Source organism: Haliotis rufescens, unplaced genomic scaffold (genome assembly GCF_023055435.1).
Source record: "Haliotis rufescens isolate VD_foot unplaced genomic scaffold, xgHalRufe1.0.p SCAF_133, whole genome shotgun sequence".
Classification (NCBI taxonomy): domain Eukaryota; kingdom Metazoa; phylum Mollusca; class Gastropoda; order Lepetellida; family Haliotidae; genus Haliotis; species Haliotis rufescens.
In genome coordinates, this window is record NW_025963817.1 from 518,793 (window position 1) to 536,079 (window position 17,287).

At 42.5% G+C, this 17,287-nt stretch overlaps 1 protein-coding gene across 1 annotated transcript; it reads right to left on the reverse strand.

Moving 5' to 3' along the window:
- Window positions 1-227: 227 nt before the first annotated feature.
- LOC124113227 lies at window positions 228-4,133 on the reverse strand. The gene is made up of 2 exons (XM_046473513.2): window positions 2,524-4,133; window positions 228-1,481 (listed from the first exon to the last, which is right to left on the reverse strand). The coding sequence occupies exons 1-2, from the start codon at window positions 3,531-3,533 to the stop codon at window positions 1,256-1,258; spliced, it is 1,236 nt and encodes a 411-aa protein (XP_046329469.2). The 5' UTR covers window positions 3,534-4,133; the 3' UTR covers window positions 228-1,255.
- Window positions 4,134-17,287: the final 13,154 nt, after the last annotated feature.

Here is a 17,287-nt window from a genome sequence, read left to right on the forward strand (position 1 = left end):
TCCTATAATATATTGTATAGAAAAATATTCATATTACCTGACATATAGACAAAGTGTTATATATTGTGTGTTTGTTGTTAAACGCCGCAATCGGCAATATTCCACCTATATGACGGCGGTCTGTAAATAATCGAGTCTGGACCAGACAATCCAGTGATTGACAACATGAACATCGATCCACGCAATGGGGATACGATGACATGCATCAACCAAATCAGCGAGCCTGATCACCCGATTCCGTTAATCGCCTCTTACGACAAGCATCGTCGCCTTTTAGGGCAAGCATGGGTTGCACAAGACCTATTCTACCCCGAATTTCAGTAACTGTATTGGCCATTTTCCCTCAAAATTTGCAAATTATGTCCAGAATTACTGAAGACTTGATTTTCACTTTAAGTGAGTTCACTGGAGTATACGTTTCCATGCACTGAGGACCAAACTGTATGAACATTGGAGCTTGCGGTTAAGACGTCAAGTAAGAACACCAGTGATCCAGTGGCTTAAGGTGTTACACGAAGTAGCGTCCCTTTGTTGCCAGGATCTATTGGTTTCGGGTTCGAATCCCAGATAGCCAACGTTATATTGCATGATCAAATGCGTGCTGATGGAATTCGTTAAATTGGCCTGCATCCTCCCCTCTGACACGCTGGATCTACTGTTCAAATCGGCTTTAAAGGCTTACAAACGCATACACAGCCTTTGGACTTAGAGTGCCGTTTAAACTGGTTATACTTTATGATCCAAGTGTTTTTTCTTGGCGATTGTCGTTAAATCGTTCGGTAGGCTCCACGCAGACCAGGCTTAGATAGTGATGTCTCAAAATAGGATATCGTATACTGAACTCTCACACCCATAAGTATATTTGATTACCTTGAAACTAGGAGCGTGGAGAATTTGAACCGAATAACCCAATAAACCAAACTTAAACACTGAAAGACAGATATCGTGACTTCTTCTGCAATGCATCTTATAAAACATTTTGATCAAATGGATTGTCAAGATGCTTGAATCCAGCGAACGCGTTAATGTTTTTACGGATGGACGGCGGTTCCGCACGCTGTGTCAGGCAGTGTTACGCTTACATCAAATGCCGAAATGACAAAGAAATATAAATATAAAGTAATAAACGATACAAGTCTTTATCCATACAGTTGCATGTCTTCTTTTAAACTGTTATCGTCGGAAATATATGAAAGACGATGGGGTAATAATGAGTCCGTGGGAGAAATAACACACTATTGTGAGATGTTGAAAGTCACACGCCTTCATCATAATGTTCTTGAACAGCTGCGTCTGTGCAATGTTGAGGGTTTGGTTTTCCAGACAAAGGAAACATGGATAGTTTTGTGGCTTTTAAAATCACCTTGGGGAGATATCTGTGTCTGTATGCATGTAATGATCTCTGGGGGTGATGTTTAGGCGCTGAAGGCAGCCCCGACCGCTGGCTGACCGTCGAGAACCCCCGTGACATTTGTGATCTTCTAGAATGAAAGAAGATATATATTGTTCAATATTGTACCAACAATTTAGCCAATATTCTGGTGCAGCAGTATGCATAATTTAGTGAAAAGCAACAGTAAAATAAATTCACGGCGTCGCTTTGACGCTTAGGTAATTAAAGTTGGTTCAATAAAATTTAAGTCAAAACTTGTGTTATAACCGAATTTCATGTAGACAACCGTGACGTTATTTTAACAATATATCAGCCGCTAACAGATAGTAATTCGGAAAACACTTATGTTTCACTGGGTCGGTTTAGGGGATGGATTTAACGCAGCTTTGAATAATATTTCAGTTATATCACGGCGTATCAGTTTTCTTCTTCACGAGGCAAGCGTGTTCACAAGCCAAAATCAAAACCTATTTTCTACCCTTGCCACACCAAGGCCACTTTTCTTGGCTCGACCCTGTCATCAACTCTCGTAGATCACGAGTTGTTGCCCTTGTAATAAAAACGCAACATCAAATCAGATCGCCGTTCTTATCTCGTACAGCTTCAATAGACTACCATAGGTGGCGATCTAGTCGATCAGATAACGAAAACATTCGCGATTTCATCCCTGACACAAAAACAAAGGCAATCGTTGGGGGGTTAAAAGATGAAAAACAAATAATCGTGTCAACAAAGAAAGGCAGCGGTAAATCACTTTCTTACAAAGGTGTACCAGTCGTGAATCTTGATTTTGTGAAACGTTCTCTGATTGGACTATTGATATGTGCGATAGTCCAATCATGTTAAGCACAGGAAAGTGGGCTTGGTGTGGCAAGGGTGGAAAGAAGTCTTTGAAAAAAAAGGCTATTGGACGCTCTTGCCTCAGGAAGATGAACCACTTGATGGGGTGGAAACCCGCAGGCTTGACGGTTCTAAACGTTTACAACTTTTACTGAACCAACAAGCACGGTTATGGTGCTGATAAACCTAGCAATATAATCAGGTCGAACCTATTTGATCAGGATTTGAACCTGGACTACCCGAGCACTCGATTTATGATTTAGTGGCAAGTATTGAAATAGAAACCATACCTCTTTGACAGTTCACGTTTCTGCTGTTCCTCTCGAACCTTATGAAACGTGTAAATAACAAAATTGAAGGCAGGGTTTGTGTAGTGAAGCAACGCCACGATGCTCCACGCCAGGTAGAGTCTCGCTTGGACACGCTCGTCCCACTCGCTCCACGTGTATGAGTTCGTTACCACGACAACAGCTGACGGAAACGTGGAAACCAGGAAGAAAGTTGTGGTCAGTACCAGTCTATGAAGTCTACGATCTCCCTTTCCTTCTCTGCCTCCATGCTTAGCACCATCTGGAAGTTTAGAATGGATAACTGTCCTTATGATCAAAATATTAAGCAGCGTCAGAATGGTAAATGGCAATAAGGACATGAAGATCATGTAGACCCAAACGTAAACATCTACACGGTAGACATCAATGCCGATGGAGTTGGACTGGCAGTTAGTGATGGAGCCATCAGTTCTCAGCCCGAGAGTCCAGAAGGAGAAGCAATTAAGACAGGCGAGACATGTGAAGACGAGGAGGAGCCTCAGCCTCGCCTTCCTTACTGTATTCCATGACTTTCCGTAGAATGCGAAGGCAACACTTATGAACATTTCAAGATTGTACGACACAAGTATCCATGACGACATGCTTGTGAAAGTATATTGAATAAACACATGCAGCATGCAGCCCACGTCTGAGATCGTCCGTATGTCAACGTTGAACATATAATCAAGCCAGACTCTACCCAGTGCAGTTATTAGTATGACGATGTCTGTGAATGACAGCGTTAAAAGATTGAAACGAATGCATTTATTCATTTTGTGTTTCAGACGGAACATCATTACTATGACGTAACTGTTTCCAGTCGTGCCTATCAACAGCAAGCATGGCGCGACAGTCTTCCACAGCCATTTGGATACCATGTCTTCTGTATACGTCACTTCCGTTGTTAGGTTGCTAGAGTTACAGCCCCTGTGTAATCTCCGCGAGGGCCAGAAGTCTTCGTTCATCGTCCTACAACGAACTAAACCTGACATTCCACGGTGGTCGTTTAAGGCTGTAAATACATGATACTCAAGAAACTCAAGATGAAAAGGTTGCGAAAATTACGGATATGGTTAGGTTCAACACGTATGCCTCTATTTCAATAAGTCTCGGTCAGGTTATATGAAGAGGCACATTTATGAAGACAATTTTTCCGCACAAGGGTACTGTTTCATAAGGTCACGCCGAATTCTTCAATCCCTTTTTGGTGGTATATCCTGATCTTAAGCTGTATCCTTTGGCCTCATAGGCTAAGCACCTCCATGTGTACTCTACGTGTGTCTCCAGGATATGGTTAAGCATGGTACATGTCACTAGTAACGAGAAACCTATCCTCTTCAAACTAGAGACACAGTTTGTTAAAAGACACACCTCCTGTCATTTTCATCTGCCAACATGTAACCATCCGATTTAAAAAACATCACGGATAAATGCAGTGACTAGAATCGACACCATCTCTCACGATATGAGTTGTTACGATCTGGATACAGAACCCAATGAAGCTCCAACTCTCGACGCAGTATGACGTCCCAGTCTTCAGGAGTCGTAGCTACCTACTTGGTTTTGATTCAATCACGTGTGGAGTGTCAAACAACATGTGATGAGTGATATATCCTTGATGTATCTCACGTCATATCAGCGAAAGCTGGGACGAAAACGATAGCAGCCCCGCTGTGGAGCGTCTTATCGTGGTTGATGATAACACTTGTATACACCATGAAAAAACAGCGCTGTCTGACTCAGTATGGCACGCGCAGTGTCGATAAAACGCATTTCGTGACAAGGTATCAATTACGTGTGACATTATTTTTGTGTGAAGGAGCTACCTACATTGAAGTGAACTTATAAATTACCTGGTGTTAGGTCTATGAATTGTCTTTACTTGGCTTACAACTTTGTTTCAAAAACATAGGATCGTTGGTTGAGGTGAAAAGAAAAATTGATGAAAAATATATGCGGTAACTATTTTTCCACACATATACTACCGTCTCTTCTTTTAGTGGTTAAGTGAAGTACTTTACCCTTTCGCGAACACCTGGTGTCTTCACTGATCCTTTGATATAATTTTCAGCAATATTTCGCCTGTTTCGGTCAATGGAATATGTTGGACAGACAATCGAAGTTCTTTATTATATTGTTACCGGGATTGTGTAGGTGTACAGGAAGACCAGACGCGGGCTACGGGTGTGATACTTTATTTCTTTGTCTATTGACAGACAGACACCCTGAAACACATGTATAAAGAATACACACTAGTTCAGTGAGTGAGTTGGGTCTAACGCCGCTTTTAACAGTATTCCAGTTATATCGCGGCGTGCCAGCTTAATGTGGGAGGAAAGCCCGAAGTGATGCAGGTCTCAGACGTTTACCACTTCGGTGAAACCCACGAGCACGGGTATGATGCTGACAAACTTAGAACCATAATCGGGGCGAACCTGGATTCGAACCCACAATCATAGGTTTCTGGGGTGCCCAAGGGACGCAACTCTGCACAGCGAATCGACTAGACCACCCGTGCCCCCACTGGTTCAGGATAAACATATACACATATATAAATAAATAAACAAATTAATATCACAAACCATTTCTGTTACAAAAGGAGTAATAATGACTTTATTATTTTGATTGAGGCAACCATCCAAGAACGATAACCCCTTGATTAGTCAAACACAAGGCAAATACTTTATGGTAACGTACACGTTGCGATGAAGTCAAACAAACTGAATACTAAAGATGGAGAAACTATGAGTCTAACACAATTGCAATATAATGACAAAATAATAAGTTTTGTACCCTGTGGGTGACACTGGGGTGTAGATTATTCCTCTTCCTCTGGAGGAATATAGCGCTGCTATAAAAATAAACAAACCACATTCAGAATATTCTAAATGCGCACATATAAATTAATAAATACATACAATTGAACGTAGTATTGTATACATTACAAATGAACTTCATGACGATAAAGAATACGAAATGTCAGGTCATATCATTCTTTCATTCTACCATGTATACTCCGTAACTAACATTTTAAAGCATATGCGTTATGTAAGGTGAGGTGAAATGAGTTTAACGTCGCGTCCTAGATTATTGCACTTATATAGGGACGTGCATGTACGTGTGTGTGTTTGTGTGGCTGCTTGTACAAGTCCGGACTGATGCCGATTTATAGTGCTAGCTCACTGAGATACCATGCCGCAATTTAACATGAATACCCCACTCAGACACAGTGTACTGACTCCGAGCCGACCAGTCCTTGTATTAGCTCCTTAATGACGAGCGCCAGACAGGGTAACAACAAATACCATTTTTTAACGTCTTTTGGTATGACGCGGCCGGGGATCGAACCCCGGCTACAAAGGACTGGTCATAACAGGCCAACTATAGTTATGTGAAAATGTGTTCCTAACTTCCTTTCAGTAGCATAAGTGTTTGAAATATGTATATACATGTACTCTATTATCGAATTAATGAGTTGTCATTGCAGAATTCAGGAAGTATGCACGTACTTGGAATGCGTAATTTAACATCGTTAGATGATATCCCTTGGAATAGGGTTAAATATGCACTTAAAGCACGATGAAGATGGATTTACTTGAGAGATGGAGCTAGTACTAGGATTAGCTTGCGTGAATGAGTATGCTTAAGTGTATTTCCCTGATATCAGGGCGTGGCATCTTATGGGAGGAAAACCGGAAGTGACGTAGGTCGTGAAGCCCAAATTGTTATGATGGACCAAGGCATTCGTGACCAACTCGTGTTATTCCGGGACAAGCCGAATAGCGACTCCATTCGTGACCAACTCGTGTTATTCCGGGACAAGCCGAACAGCGACTCGAGCCCCTCTCATGGCCATTTTTGCGACCGGGTTCCGTCTCAGCGCAAACGGGCATACCCAAAACAATTGTCAACTCGTTGTGTAATGGTTCACATATATTTCCCCATATAGTATATATATTTCAGATGCAATTTAAAGCACATCGGGACGTGCGGAATTATACAGTATGATTGAACGCATTTATCTGTGTCTTGGGTATATTTTTAGATGCAAGACATATGTAAAATCAAAAGGATTCTTTGCCAAAGAACTTGAAATCATACGCGCATTCTGATTGGTTTGTCGTTTGTTCGCACATAACATTCATCGATAGGGGGACGAGTTTTCTTGCAGGTTGCGGAAAGCGGCGAGTGGTGACGAATGGGACCAAGGGTTATAGTCGTGAAGAATATGGGATTCGAACCTAAGAGAAGAGTTAACTGTACCGAACCCTGTTCACAGCCCCAGGCCAGGTGTTTACCTTAATGTTCGTATGACTAACCTTCAGTGATAACTAGGTTAGAAATAAACCAGCTTGATAACACGTCTGATCTGCATGCCGATCATGCTCTCCTCTCATTCAGATATTGATATGACAAGATGCAAATGAAGCAATACACAGATGCGGTACACTTTACAGAAATTAAAGGAGCGGTCGGGTAGCCTAGTGGTTAAAGCGTTCGCTCGTCACGCCGAAGGCCTGGGTTCGATTCCCGACACGTGTACAATGCGTGAAGCCCATTTCTGGTGTCCCCCGCCGTGATATTGCTGGAATATTCTCTACAGAAATTAACAAAATCTAAACTGAAACATATGAATTATATCCTGCAATGGTAGGAAGCCAATGCTCGAAAAAATTATCTAGCATCCCACAAATGTAGCCCTACCATTAGAAACAATTATTATAATTCAAATACTATTTAGAGACTGATTTATTGATAGCGTTCAAAGCGACGCTTACGAAATTAACTCATTGCCTTATATCAAACCTCACTCACTCACTCACTCATATGCAATGATCCAACTATTTGGTATGGATGACATCGTTCAATATTGCACTTAATTTTGTACTTGGATCAAGGAGATAGCATATCATGCACTCAATATGTTAACAGTTAGCCAAGCAGCCATAGACCCGTTCGTCCTTGTCTGGGTACATGTACGTGCGACCACTATTTCGCTGATTGCAAGACATGCGAAAACTAAAATTGACGTGGACAGTGATGTAAATACGTATGTAAGTGTGACAAACAAATTCCCATAACCCTATTACTAAAAACAATGTCCATTGTTTGATTCCGACTTTATCCTGTGCTTGTGAATCTATCAGTAATTATCATTATCATTATCATTATTATTATTACATACCGCTCAAATGTGGTTGCATTTGTTCCCCGACCAGTGGATCCGTTCGCATTCCAGTTATGATTCTCAACTTCCTGGGGAGTATACAACCCAAGCTGCTAGGTGAACAGAGGCACAAGTAAGTCACTTGCCAGGTGTTCGCAAAATGTGAATGTTGTGAGGCGCGTTAGTTGCAACGCTTGGTTTACGGATCCACCGACGGGTAATTTCACTAACGTGGAACATTTTTTTCCAAAGTAGATTCTTGTAAATATGTTTATCTGAGACAAACATTTCGGGCACGGTATGAAACAGTATATGTGTGCAGTAACCGTTGTTTACTCCTGCTTCCGGGTTTGTTTGCTTCAATAATTGTTGACCTGGGCATGTTTTACATTTTTCTCACTACCCAGTAGTTATTAATTATCACTATTGGTTTGGAATTTCATTTTCGTAATGTCGTAAGTCAAGTAATTATAAATGAAAAGCCTTAAAATGCCTAAAATAGATTATAAAATTATCGACGTTACGTTACGTTACATATGACAGTGTTTTGGAAAGAAACCAAAAATATTACATAAACTCATAACAAGCAGAAGTTCTGCCGTTGTTGAATTTTATCAAATAAAAAAGAATTAAATACCATGTGGATTCCAAATTTGATATTTCAACTTTGTACACCACTATCCCACACGGAAAACACTTAATTCCTTGATCATTTAAAATTTAGTGACATATAACTATATACTGAACCTCAAAAGAAACGCCACCATGGATAGATATATGAGAAAACTTTTTTGTCCAAACACTGTAAACATACTTTGAGACATATTAAACAGATGAAACTTGGCAAAACTGATCATCAAGGTTGAAATTAAAGTGTCAAATTTTCCTAGGGGGAAACACAACACTAGTCTCTGAGAAAATGGCTTCATAAGTCAGTATCTCGAGTGTCCGCCATGTGCATTGATGACTACCGTGCAACGTCGATACATGGAATGGATGAGGAGGTTGATGAAGGCCATAGGCACCTGAGCCCACACTCTGAGGAACGCCTGACGCAGTTCAGCTGCAGTTGTCGGCCTTGGTCGGACGTCATTCAGCCGTCTTTGAATCTCGTCCCACATGTGCTCAATGGGATTTAAATCGGGACTGAGGGCAGGGCACTGCATGGTTCTGATGCCATTCTGCCGGAGGAAGTCTTTTGTTGCTCTCGCAGTGTGGGCACGGGCGTTATCATGCTGAAACTCGTGAATGCGACGACGTGCCAAATGAGGTATGGCGTGTGGTCTCAAGACTTGATCAATGTACCGAGCTGCTTTGACACCATTGCCTCTCCTGGATCGATGTTCTGGAAGAATACAGGGCCGACCCTCTGTGCAAGACCAATTCCACCCCACACCATGATGCTCGGACCACACCACGAGTCTCTCTCAACAACACAAGCATTCCACGGCGTCGCCAGGCTCCCTCTCTGCCATCTGCTGTTGAGATACAGTAACGGCTCCCGTCTGAGTAGAGGACTCTTCTCCACTGCCGATGGTGCTAATGCTGGTGCTGTGTTGCCCACTGAAGACGGTCCCGGCGATGACGTGGTGTCAGAATGGGTCCTTGATGTGGCCTGTGACAGTGGATGTGTCTGCACGTCAAACGTCGACGCACGGTGTCCGCACTAATGAGTCGCTGGAGTGTCCCGATGGTCTGTCGAGCAGTTTCCACAGCAGTAACAAAGCGATCTTGAAGATGCTGTCGCACAATCTGACGATCCTGACGTCGGGTGGTGACCCTGGTCTTCCACTACGTTGTCGGTCATCTGTAGTGTTGGTGGTCTGGTACCGTTGCTGGAGCCTGTATATGGTCCTTACGTGGACTTGAAATGCATTGGCTACTTGCCTGGCAGTTTGTCCAGCTTGCAATCGTCCAAGGGCTTGGTGTCGCTGATTTCATGTTAATCTTGGCACGTGGTAGCTCAATAACGAATGAATGTTATCCGATCTGGGTGGATTTTTAAAGGGTAAGAAATGAGGGAACGCATGCGCATGTCAATTTGCACGGATCTCACGTGCATCGGGTTACCATGGCCGTTGCCGTGATGCATTTGGGCGATCGGTTTTATTGTCATCTGCTTTGTTTTGTATCATCAAATTTCATTTTTCCGGACAAGGTAACGTTAAATTTTAGAAACTTTGACAAAACCTACCCAGATATTTAAATGACAACTTTCCATGCAATGATACTTAGGGTGACGTTTCTTTTGCGGTTCAGTTTATATTCAAAGTTTACTGAGAAAGCAATACGCGAAATGTTGGACATCCTCGTAGATGTATGTGGAATTTGCGGATACATGTAGGCAAGAAGTAGGCATCCCCATGGGCACCAAGTGTGCTGAATTGTTTTCTTATGCATACAAGTAAGAATTCTGCTTGGATTGGTACAATAATTGGATTTCTGCAGCAGGAGGGGCCAAGCCTTGCTGTGATACACCAGTTGGGTTATATTTAGAATCCCACGTGTCTCATGCTTGTAACGCTAGTGTGTTTGTTTGTTGTTTAACGCCGCACTCAGCAATATTCCAGCTATGTGACGGCGGTCTGTTAATAATCGAGTCTGGATCAGACAATCCAGTGATTGACATCATGAGCATCGATCCACGCAATTGGGATACGATGACATGCATTAACCAAGTCAGGGAGCCTGACCACCCGATCCCGTTAGTTGCCTCTAACACAGTCGCCCTTTACGCTAGTGTGAACGGCGATGCCTTATACATACAGCATTAACATGTCCAGAGCGATAGTATTATTTCCAACCTGAATGAAAATACAACTTTGAAATTTCGGTTTATACTGATATAATCCCTCTGACTATGGCTGGGACGTGTCCAAATTTACTACCCGGGTACCCTATTACCCGACCCTACCCGGGTACCCACTGTAGGTCTCAAGAGTAGGTAACACAATGTCCAGTTGGGAATGGTTTAACTGTAGCCCTGGCTAAAACTGTTTAGATACATGTATGAAACCAGAGACCTTATAATAGATATATGATCTAATTAAACGATCAGATCATGCACACACTGAAATTGACTGAAGCTTTATCTTTACGTAAACATATACAAGTCAAAAGGAATGCGTGCATAGTCAGAAAGAAATGCGAACATTAGCGACTTGTAGTGTAACCGCTGAGCTATAGTGAGGTTTTGTCATTTAACAATATATCACGTGACTAACCACGGGTCCGGGTAGTACTATGGGTACCCACCCGACCCGAGTACCCGGATTACCCGTCCCGGCCCTACCTCTGACCATTCATATTGAGTCGCTGCCGCCTGAGAGTAAATGTATCATAACCAGTCTTTATGGTCACTTTCTTTTGAAGGAAACGTTTTTGACATTAAAAGAAGCTTCAGTATAAGTGTGCTTACTATCACTATTTATTACTTGCCCGTGAAGAGATCACCCGTTTAATAAACATACAGCTTTATTACACATTGTGTAATACCAAAACGCGTGCTTATGTACTCTCGGAACACGTTTCACGAACAAATATTGAAAGCTCTCAACATCCCTTGGCTTATTCAACGACATTGCGTGTGGAGTTGATAGATCACTGAGAGGAGCTTATGCACACTCGATGACCCCAGCAACCTTGTTGCTAGGCTGACGTCACATGGCATTGTTTCGCCGATGGATCTTGCATCAAAATTCCACAAATTACGTTATCGGGTATTGTGACGTTATTGAAAACTTTGAGGTGCAAGGCCCGTTCCACAAGGCGATCGTATTGTAGCGCAACGACAGTCGTTGGTCTAAGTTAAAGTATGTGAGATGCGAAAGTCTTAGCCCTACGATAACTTTGTGAATTCTAAAGGTAGACCCGTTGTATGGTATGAAATTCATACGTTTCAACTTTTGACGTGTTTGAAGTATTATTCTGTTAAACTCATGTCGTGGATCATGTAGGTGTCAGCCTATTCGTTCTCAACAGTATAATTCAAAAAACGTTATAAATTGCAAGTAATAAATAAAATACTAAACTCGCTCCCGTGGAAAACCAATTTTATGAAACTCGTGAATAGTTGTGGTATCTGACTCGCTTTCGCTCGTCAGATACCACAACTATTCACTCGTTTCATAAAATTGGTATTACACGGGAGCTCGTTTAGTATTCTATATATATCACATTGATGTGAGGGTATTGGGAAAAGTGTTACTAGGGCGTTCAGCTGGTCCAAATACTATCGATCATTTACCATTCCTGCTAGAGAAATAAGCCTGACACATTCCTTGGCTGTTTACTGATAATTCATTTGCTGCTGACAAGCATATGTTTAAAAAAATATCATCAATATGAATCCTCAATATTTTGCATAAAAATGGAGGCGGCACGCGGTCCTAGTCGACGCGGGACCTCTGAGAGTTTCTAGGGGTTGGGCCCTGCCTGGCCTCCCTGTAAAGAGACATTGTTCGAAATGTGCCTCTGTTCACACAACAGTGACTTGGTACCAGTGAGTGAGTTGGGTTTTACGCCGCTTTTTACAGTATTCCAGTTATATCGCGGCGTGTCAGCTTAATGTGGGAGTGATGCAGGTCTTAGACATTTACCACTTCGGTGAAACCCACGAGCATGGGTATGGTGCTGACAAACCTAGAAACATTATCGGGGCGAACCGGGATTCGAACCCCCAATCATAGGTTTCTGGCGTGCCCAAGGGACGCAACTCTGTACAGCGAATCGCGGCGCCTTGGACGACTGGGCCCCCCGTGGCCCCGACTTGGTACCAGGTAGGATGAGATGGTTATGTGCCTCTTAACCTCCGAACTCCATAAGACACCTTGGATTGTATACGCTCCACTGAGAGAGAATTAACGTCTATTGACGGGGTAATAATGCAGCGATTTCTTCATGCTTTAGACATTTGGAGTATTATGAACTATGCACATTACTATGTTTGAATATTACTACTTTTTTGTTATGATATTGCACTTCGTGAAAAGAAGTTGATATTTCACATTACAACATTACCTTGGTTTCATGGACCATATCTCCGTTTTATTTTGATGTGAAATGAAAAAAAAACGATTCTTAAATTTCTGTCGCGATCATCATAAACCATCAAAGGTTTATAAGGGTTTCGTCTTACACGCAAATTAAGACATACACTTTGAAGGAATGACCAATTTTCCGATGACCAGATTGCCCCACGCGTTACCTAATTGTTCACGGGTTGCCTCCATTGAGACTAGAACAACTCATAAAGCGAGTATTTATTTCCTTATCACAATCATCGCCATTAATACAGCCGAGGTAATAAGAACCTCACATTTCAGGAACACGTATGACTGCCTACACCTCCCATCACAGCGGTGCTTATACTTTAACCCCAGGATCAACATCAGGATCGGAGCCCCCATCAGATACCGTTGCAGCGAGGCTTTACATTTCATAAGAGGAACGCGATACCCTTCTCGGGTGGGCGGCCCAGCCGTAGGAACAATGATCCATACACAGACATATTTTTGGAAAGAAGGGGGCTTAACAGGAATTTTAATTGTCATGACGTGGCACAATCGTCTATTTAGTCCATCACAATGATTGGCGTTGTAGTTTAACATTCCTCAGTGGTAGGTGAAATGCCCCTTTCTTCCAGTATTCGATCAGCTTGTCATCAACAACAAAAAGGTCGTCATAGTAGATCCGGCGAAACATCTTGAATAACAGGGGCTCGGACCAACCCAGCTTATGTTGTCCCCTAACATCAGGCTTTCCAGAGGGGCCCCTTTCACTGTGTCCCTTGTCAGCCATTCCGACCGAATGCTCCGCAACAAACGGTGTCCGGGGACATACGTGTTGGGTTTACATCTGTAGACGTTGAAGACTGACACAGGGTTAGAAAGTCACGTGAGTGATGTTGTTGGTGACACGGAACCCGGATGATAATGACAGGGTCCGCCATGACGAAACCAGACAAGCTTGTTGGCTGTATTTGCCAGCGCTCTTTACATGACTGCCATTTGTATATGAACAGTTAGGCTTGAAGCAAGGTATTACCACGCGTGAGTGAAGTACTGAAGACGGACCCTGAACTCAATACCTCTGTAACATGCAACCTTGTCTACAAGAGGGAAACACACAGAAAAAGCCCTAAAGCTAAAAACAATTTACATATTTTACGAATACACGTTTACAAGCTTAAAAGGTCATCACTGAATTTACCGATAAAAAGAAAACACCACGTGTATGAAATAAATTCCTATTGAACAATATGAGATCAGGTTAAAGTGTTGATAGTATAACGTGTTTCAGAACGTCAATTTTGCTATTAAGTTGGTTGTCATGGCGAATGCATAAATATAATATAACATCTCGTTTTGTCTGGCATTTGGAGTTCATAGCGTTTGGGTGTATGGTTGCATGATGATAGTTATCATCATTATTTAAAATGACCCGTAAAGATCCTAAGCTTGTCGTAAAAGGCGACTATGCTTGTCGTAACAGGCGACTAACGGGATCGGGTGGCCAGGCTCGCTGACTTGGTTGATGCATGTCAACGTTTCCCACTTGCGTAGATCGATGCTCATGATGTTAATCACTGGATTGTCTGGCGCAGACTCGGTTATTTACAGACAACTGTCATACAGCTGGAATATTGCTGAGTGCGGCTTTAAACAACGAACAAATCATTATTTAACGTATGAGTGTGTGGTGTATCTATAGCCGCTTATAGCAGTATTCCAGCATTGAGGACACAATGATCGTACCAATATGTGGAATCAAACCCGGGCATTCGACATGACGAGCAAAAGCTTTAACCACTAGGCTAGTCCCGCTTATCTAATGTATCTAAGGTATATGTGTTCACGAAGCGTTCAGAAACATAAATGGTTTCTGTGTTGAACATCCTCATCTTTAAGTGAGTGTGTGAGTTTGGTTTTACGCCGCTTTTAGCAATATTCCAGCAATATCACGGCGGGGGACACCAGAAATTGGCTTCACACATTGTACCCATGTCGGGAATCAAACCCGGGTCTTCGGCGTGACGAGCGAACGCTTTAACCACTAGGCTACCCGACCGCCCCTCATCTTTAAGAGGTAACAGCTAATGTTATGGTAGTTGAAACCAAGCAAAGTTGGTGAGCGGGTGGTCCTACGGTCAAAGGAATCGAACTTGTTTCCATGCAAAGGATCTTGTCGTGGGATCGAATCCAAAATTCTGTTCGATTACGACCCTTGATCTGACAGCATCTGACACGCAAGACCGGCATCACGTTGACTTGCCTATCACACCAAGCAGACACGCCGTGATATAACTGAAATATTGTTTTTAACGGTTTTAAACCTCTCCCGTTGAGTGCATTAATACATTCCAACAATTCGTCTTGGTTACGGCTTTTTCGTGCATAGTTTAAGGCATCATTATTAAATGTAAGCGTAAAGGTAGGTGTTGTTATATTTTTAACAACCACTGATTCACGCAAGCTGAGCCAATTTAAAAAATCGGCAGTGTCACAATTGGTGTTTTTTTATTTTAAATAATTAAATACTTTACAAGTGTTTACATCAAATACAGATGAAGCCCCTGCTGTAACCCAGGATAACAAATGGGGTTAGACGACGTGCATCGTTTAGAATGTCTCGTGTGTTTCCACGCTGAAACAGAAGCGTCTCTTGCAGCGTTCAAGTCCACGGGGTTCCTGCACATCATCTGTAAATCATCCTTCTCCTGCGTCTCATACAATCTCTTTCAGACCCCTGACGGCAACATGCGGCGATTAAGGTGTTCGTCAGCACCCCATTCACCCGTAGGCCCTGGGGATGTTTTCTCGGAGGCGAGCTGATAGCGGCCAGGTCGTAATTGGATTTTTTATGTTTATGTATTTTATGAAAAGTCCAATTTCGGAGCCCTTACCGCGGACTATGTTATGGGGTCTTCGAAATAGTCCGCTTCAGTCCTCCCACAAGCTACAGAGGCAACACGGATGCTCGCCTTTCGTCAATGTATCCTCTTATGGGGGTCAATAAAACTTGGGCCTCTGCTTATAATCTTCTGATCTTCTGTTTTTATCCTAGAAGTGACTTCTTACCTTCTATCATAGGGTCCCGGCTCCCCGAGGAGACGAAAATGAAGTAAATCTTCAGGTTAATCCCAGTTTGAATGCAAGACACTTGAGCACAATGCATCCAATTTACAGACCTTCGTATTTGAGCGTTTTCAACGGGCTGCCTGCTGTTTTTCTGTTATCACTGGGGCCTCTTGCTAGTCTTTTTGACCATAGCATACGCCTGGCGTTTGCCAAGGGGATTAAAATATGTCTCACCTCGAACAGTTATTTCAAATACTTCGATGAAATAGGAGCGATAAGTAATCCCTTTCGACATAATCATGCTCAAAGACGATTTTCTGATGTGACAAGCTAGCATTATATTAAAGGAACGTGGATGATGTATCGCAAACATATTCGGTGGTCTAATGTTGCGTGAATTATGTAAAAACTTCCCCCGTTATTTCACGTTTGAGCGCGGGTGGAAACGGATCCGTATTTGGCAGAACTGAAACCTTTAATATATGGCATCTGTTGTTTGTGCTTGATGTTTCCTAGCGTAGGTTAAATATATGGTCATACTTGAAATAGGAAATTGTATTTCACTTAAGAGACAACGGTTTATCAAAGGATGTTTGGTACAGATACACCATTAGGAGAGCTGTGTGACACATCTCGCTGCCTATAACATTATATATAAATAGCCCCCTTAACAAAAGAGAACCAAGCTTTTAGCTGAAAACTGATACGCTCAATTACCAGTGAAGGCTCTTGGAAAAAAACCATATAAAATCTCCACGATAACATTTTTTTGCAATTTCCACATAACTGATGTGGTTTTCACTTCAGATCACAGAGACGGTAAAATGAGGCTGTCATAACTAACTGGGTGTTTGGGAGAAGATATGAAAGGAATGGCTTTACCGTTTGTGAATTTCGGTTACACACTTCGCAGAACAACCGTGGAGATAAACAGTAAAGTGCTATAAACTAAATAATTTGAAGAATCTTCAGACATACATTTCAGATGCATGCACCAATACCTGTCAATAAATCTTGCCATGCAGGTGTTGGGCTATTAAATCATGTACATCTTTCAACGTTTGTTATTATATCAGATGAATTTCGGAATAGCATGGATCAGAAAACAAGACGGTTGGCCATTTTGGAAGTTGAATTATTTGTCATGGACAGGAAAATGTTGGACAACATATGTCAAGGTATGTGGAGACTTGCAAGGATTTGTGGAGGACTGTGAAGATTTGTTGGTGGTTGAGATGACTGTGAAGACCTGTGAGGGGTTTGATTGTGGTTGAGGGGACTGTGAAGACCTGTGAGGGGTTTGTGGAGGTTGAGGGGACTGTGAAGACCTGCGAGGGTTTGTGGTGGTTGAGGGGACTGTGAAGACCTGTGAGGGGTTTGATGGTGGTTGAGGGGACTGTGAAGACCTGTGAGGGGTTTGATGGTGGTTGAGGGGACTGTGAAGACCTGTGAGGGGTTTGATGGTGGTTGAGGGGACTGTGAAGACCTGTGAGGGGTTTGA

Excerpts from the sequence above, each read along its gene's own strand:
- LOC124113227 (XM_046473513.2), bottom strand. The coding sequence starts at position 3,533 with ATGTCAGGTTTAGTTCGTTGTAGGACGATGAACGAAGACTTCTGGCCC. Across the intron at positions 1,482-2,523 it reads AAACGTGAACTGTCAAAGAG|AAGATCACAAATGTCACGGG; the intron begins GTATGGTTTCTA and ends CTTTCATTCTAG.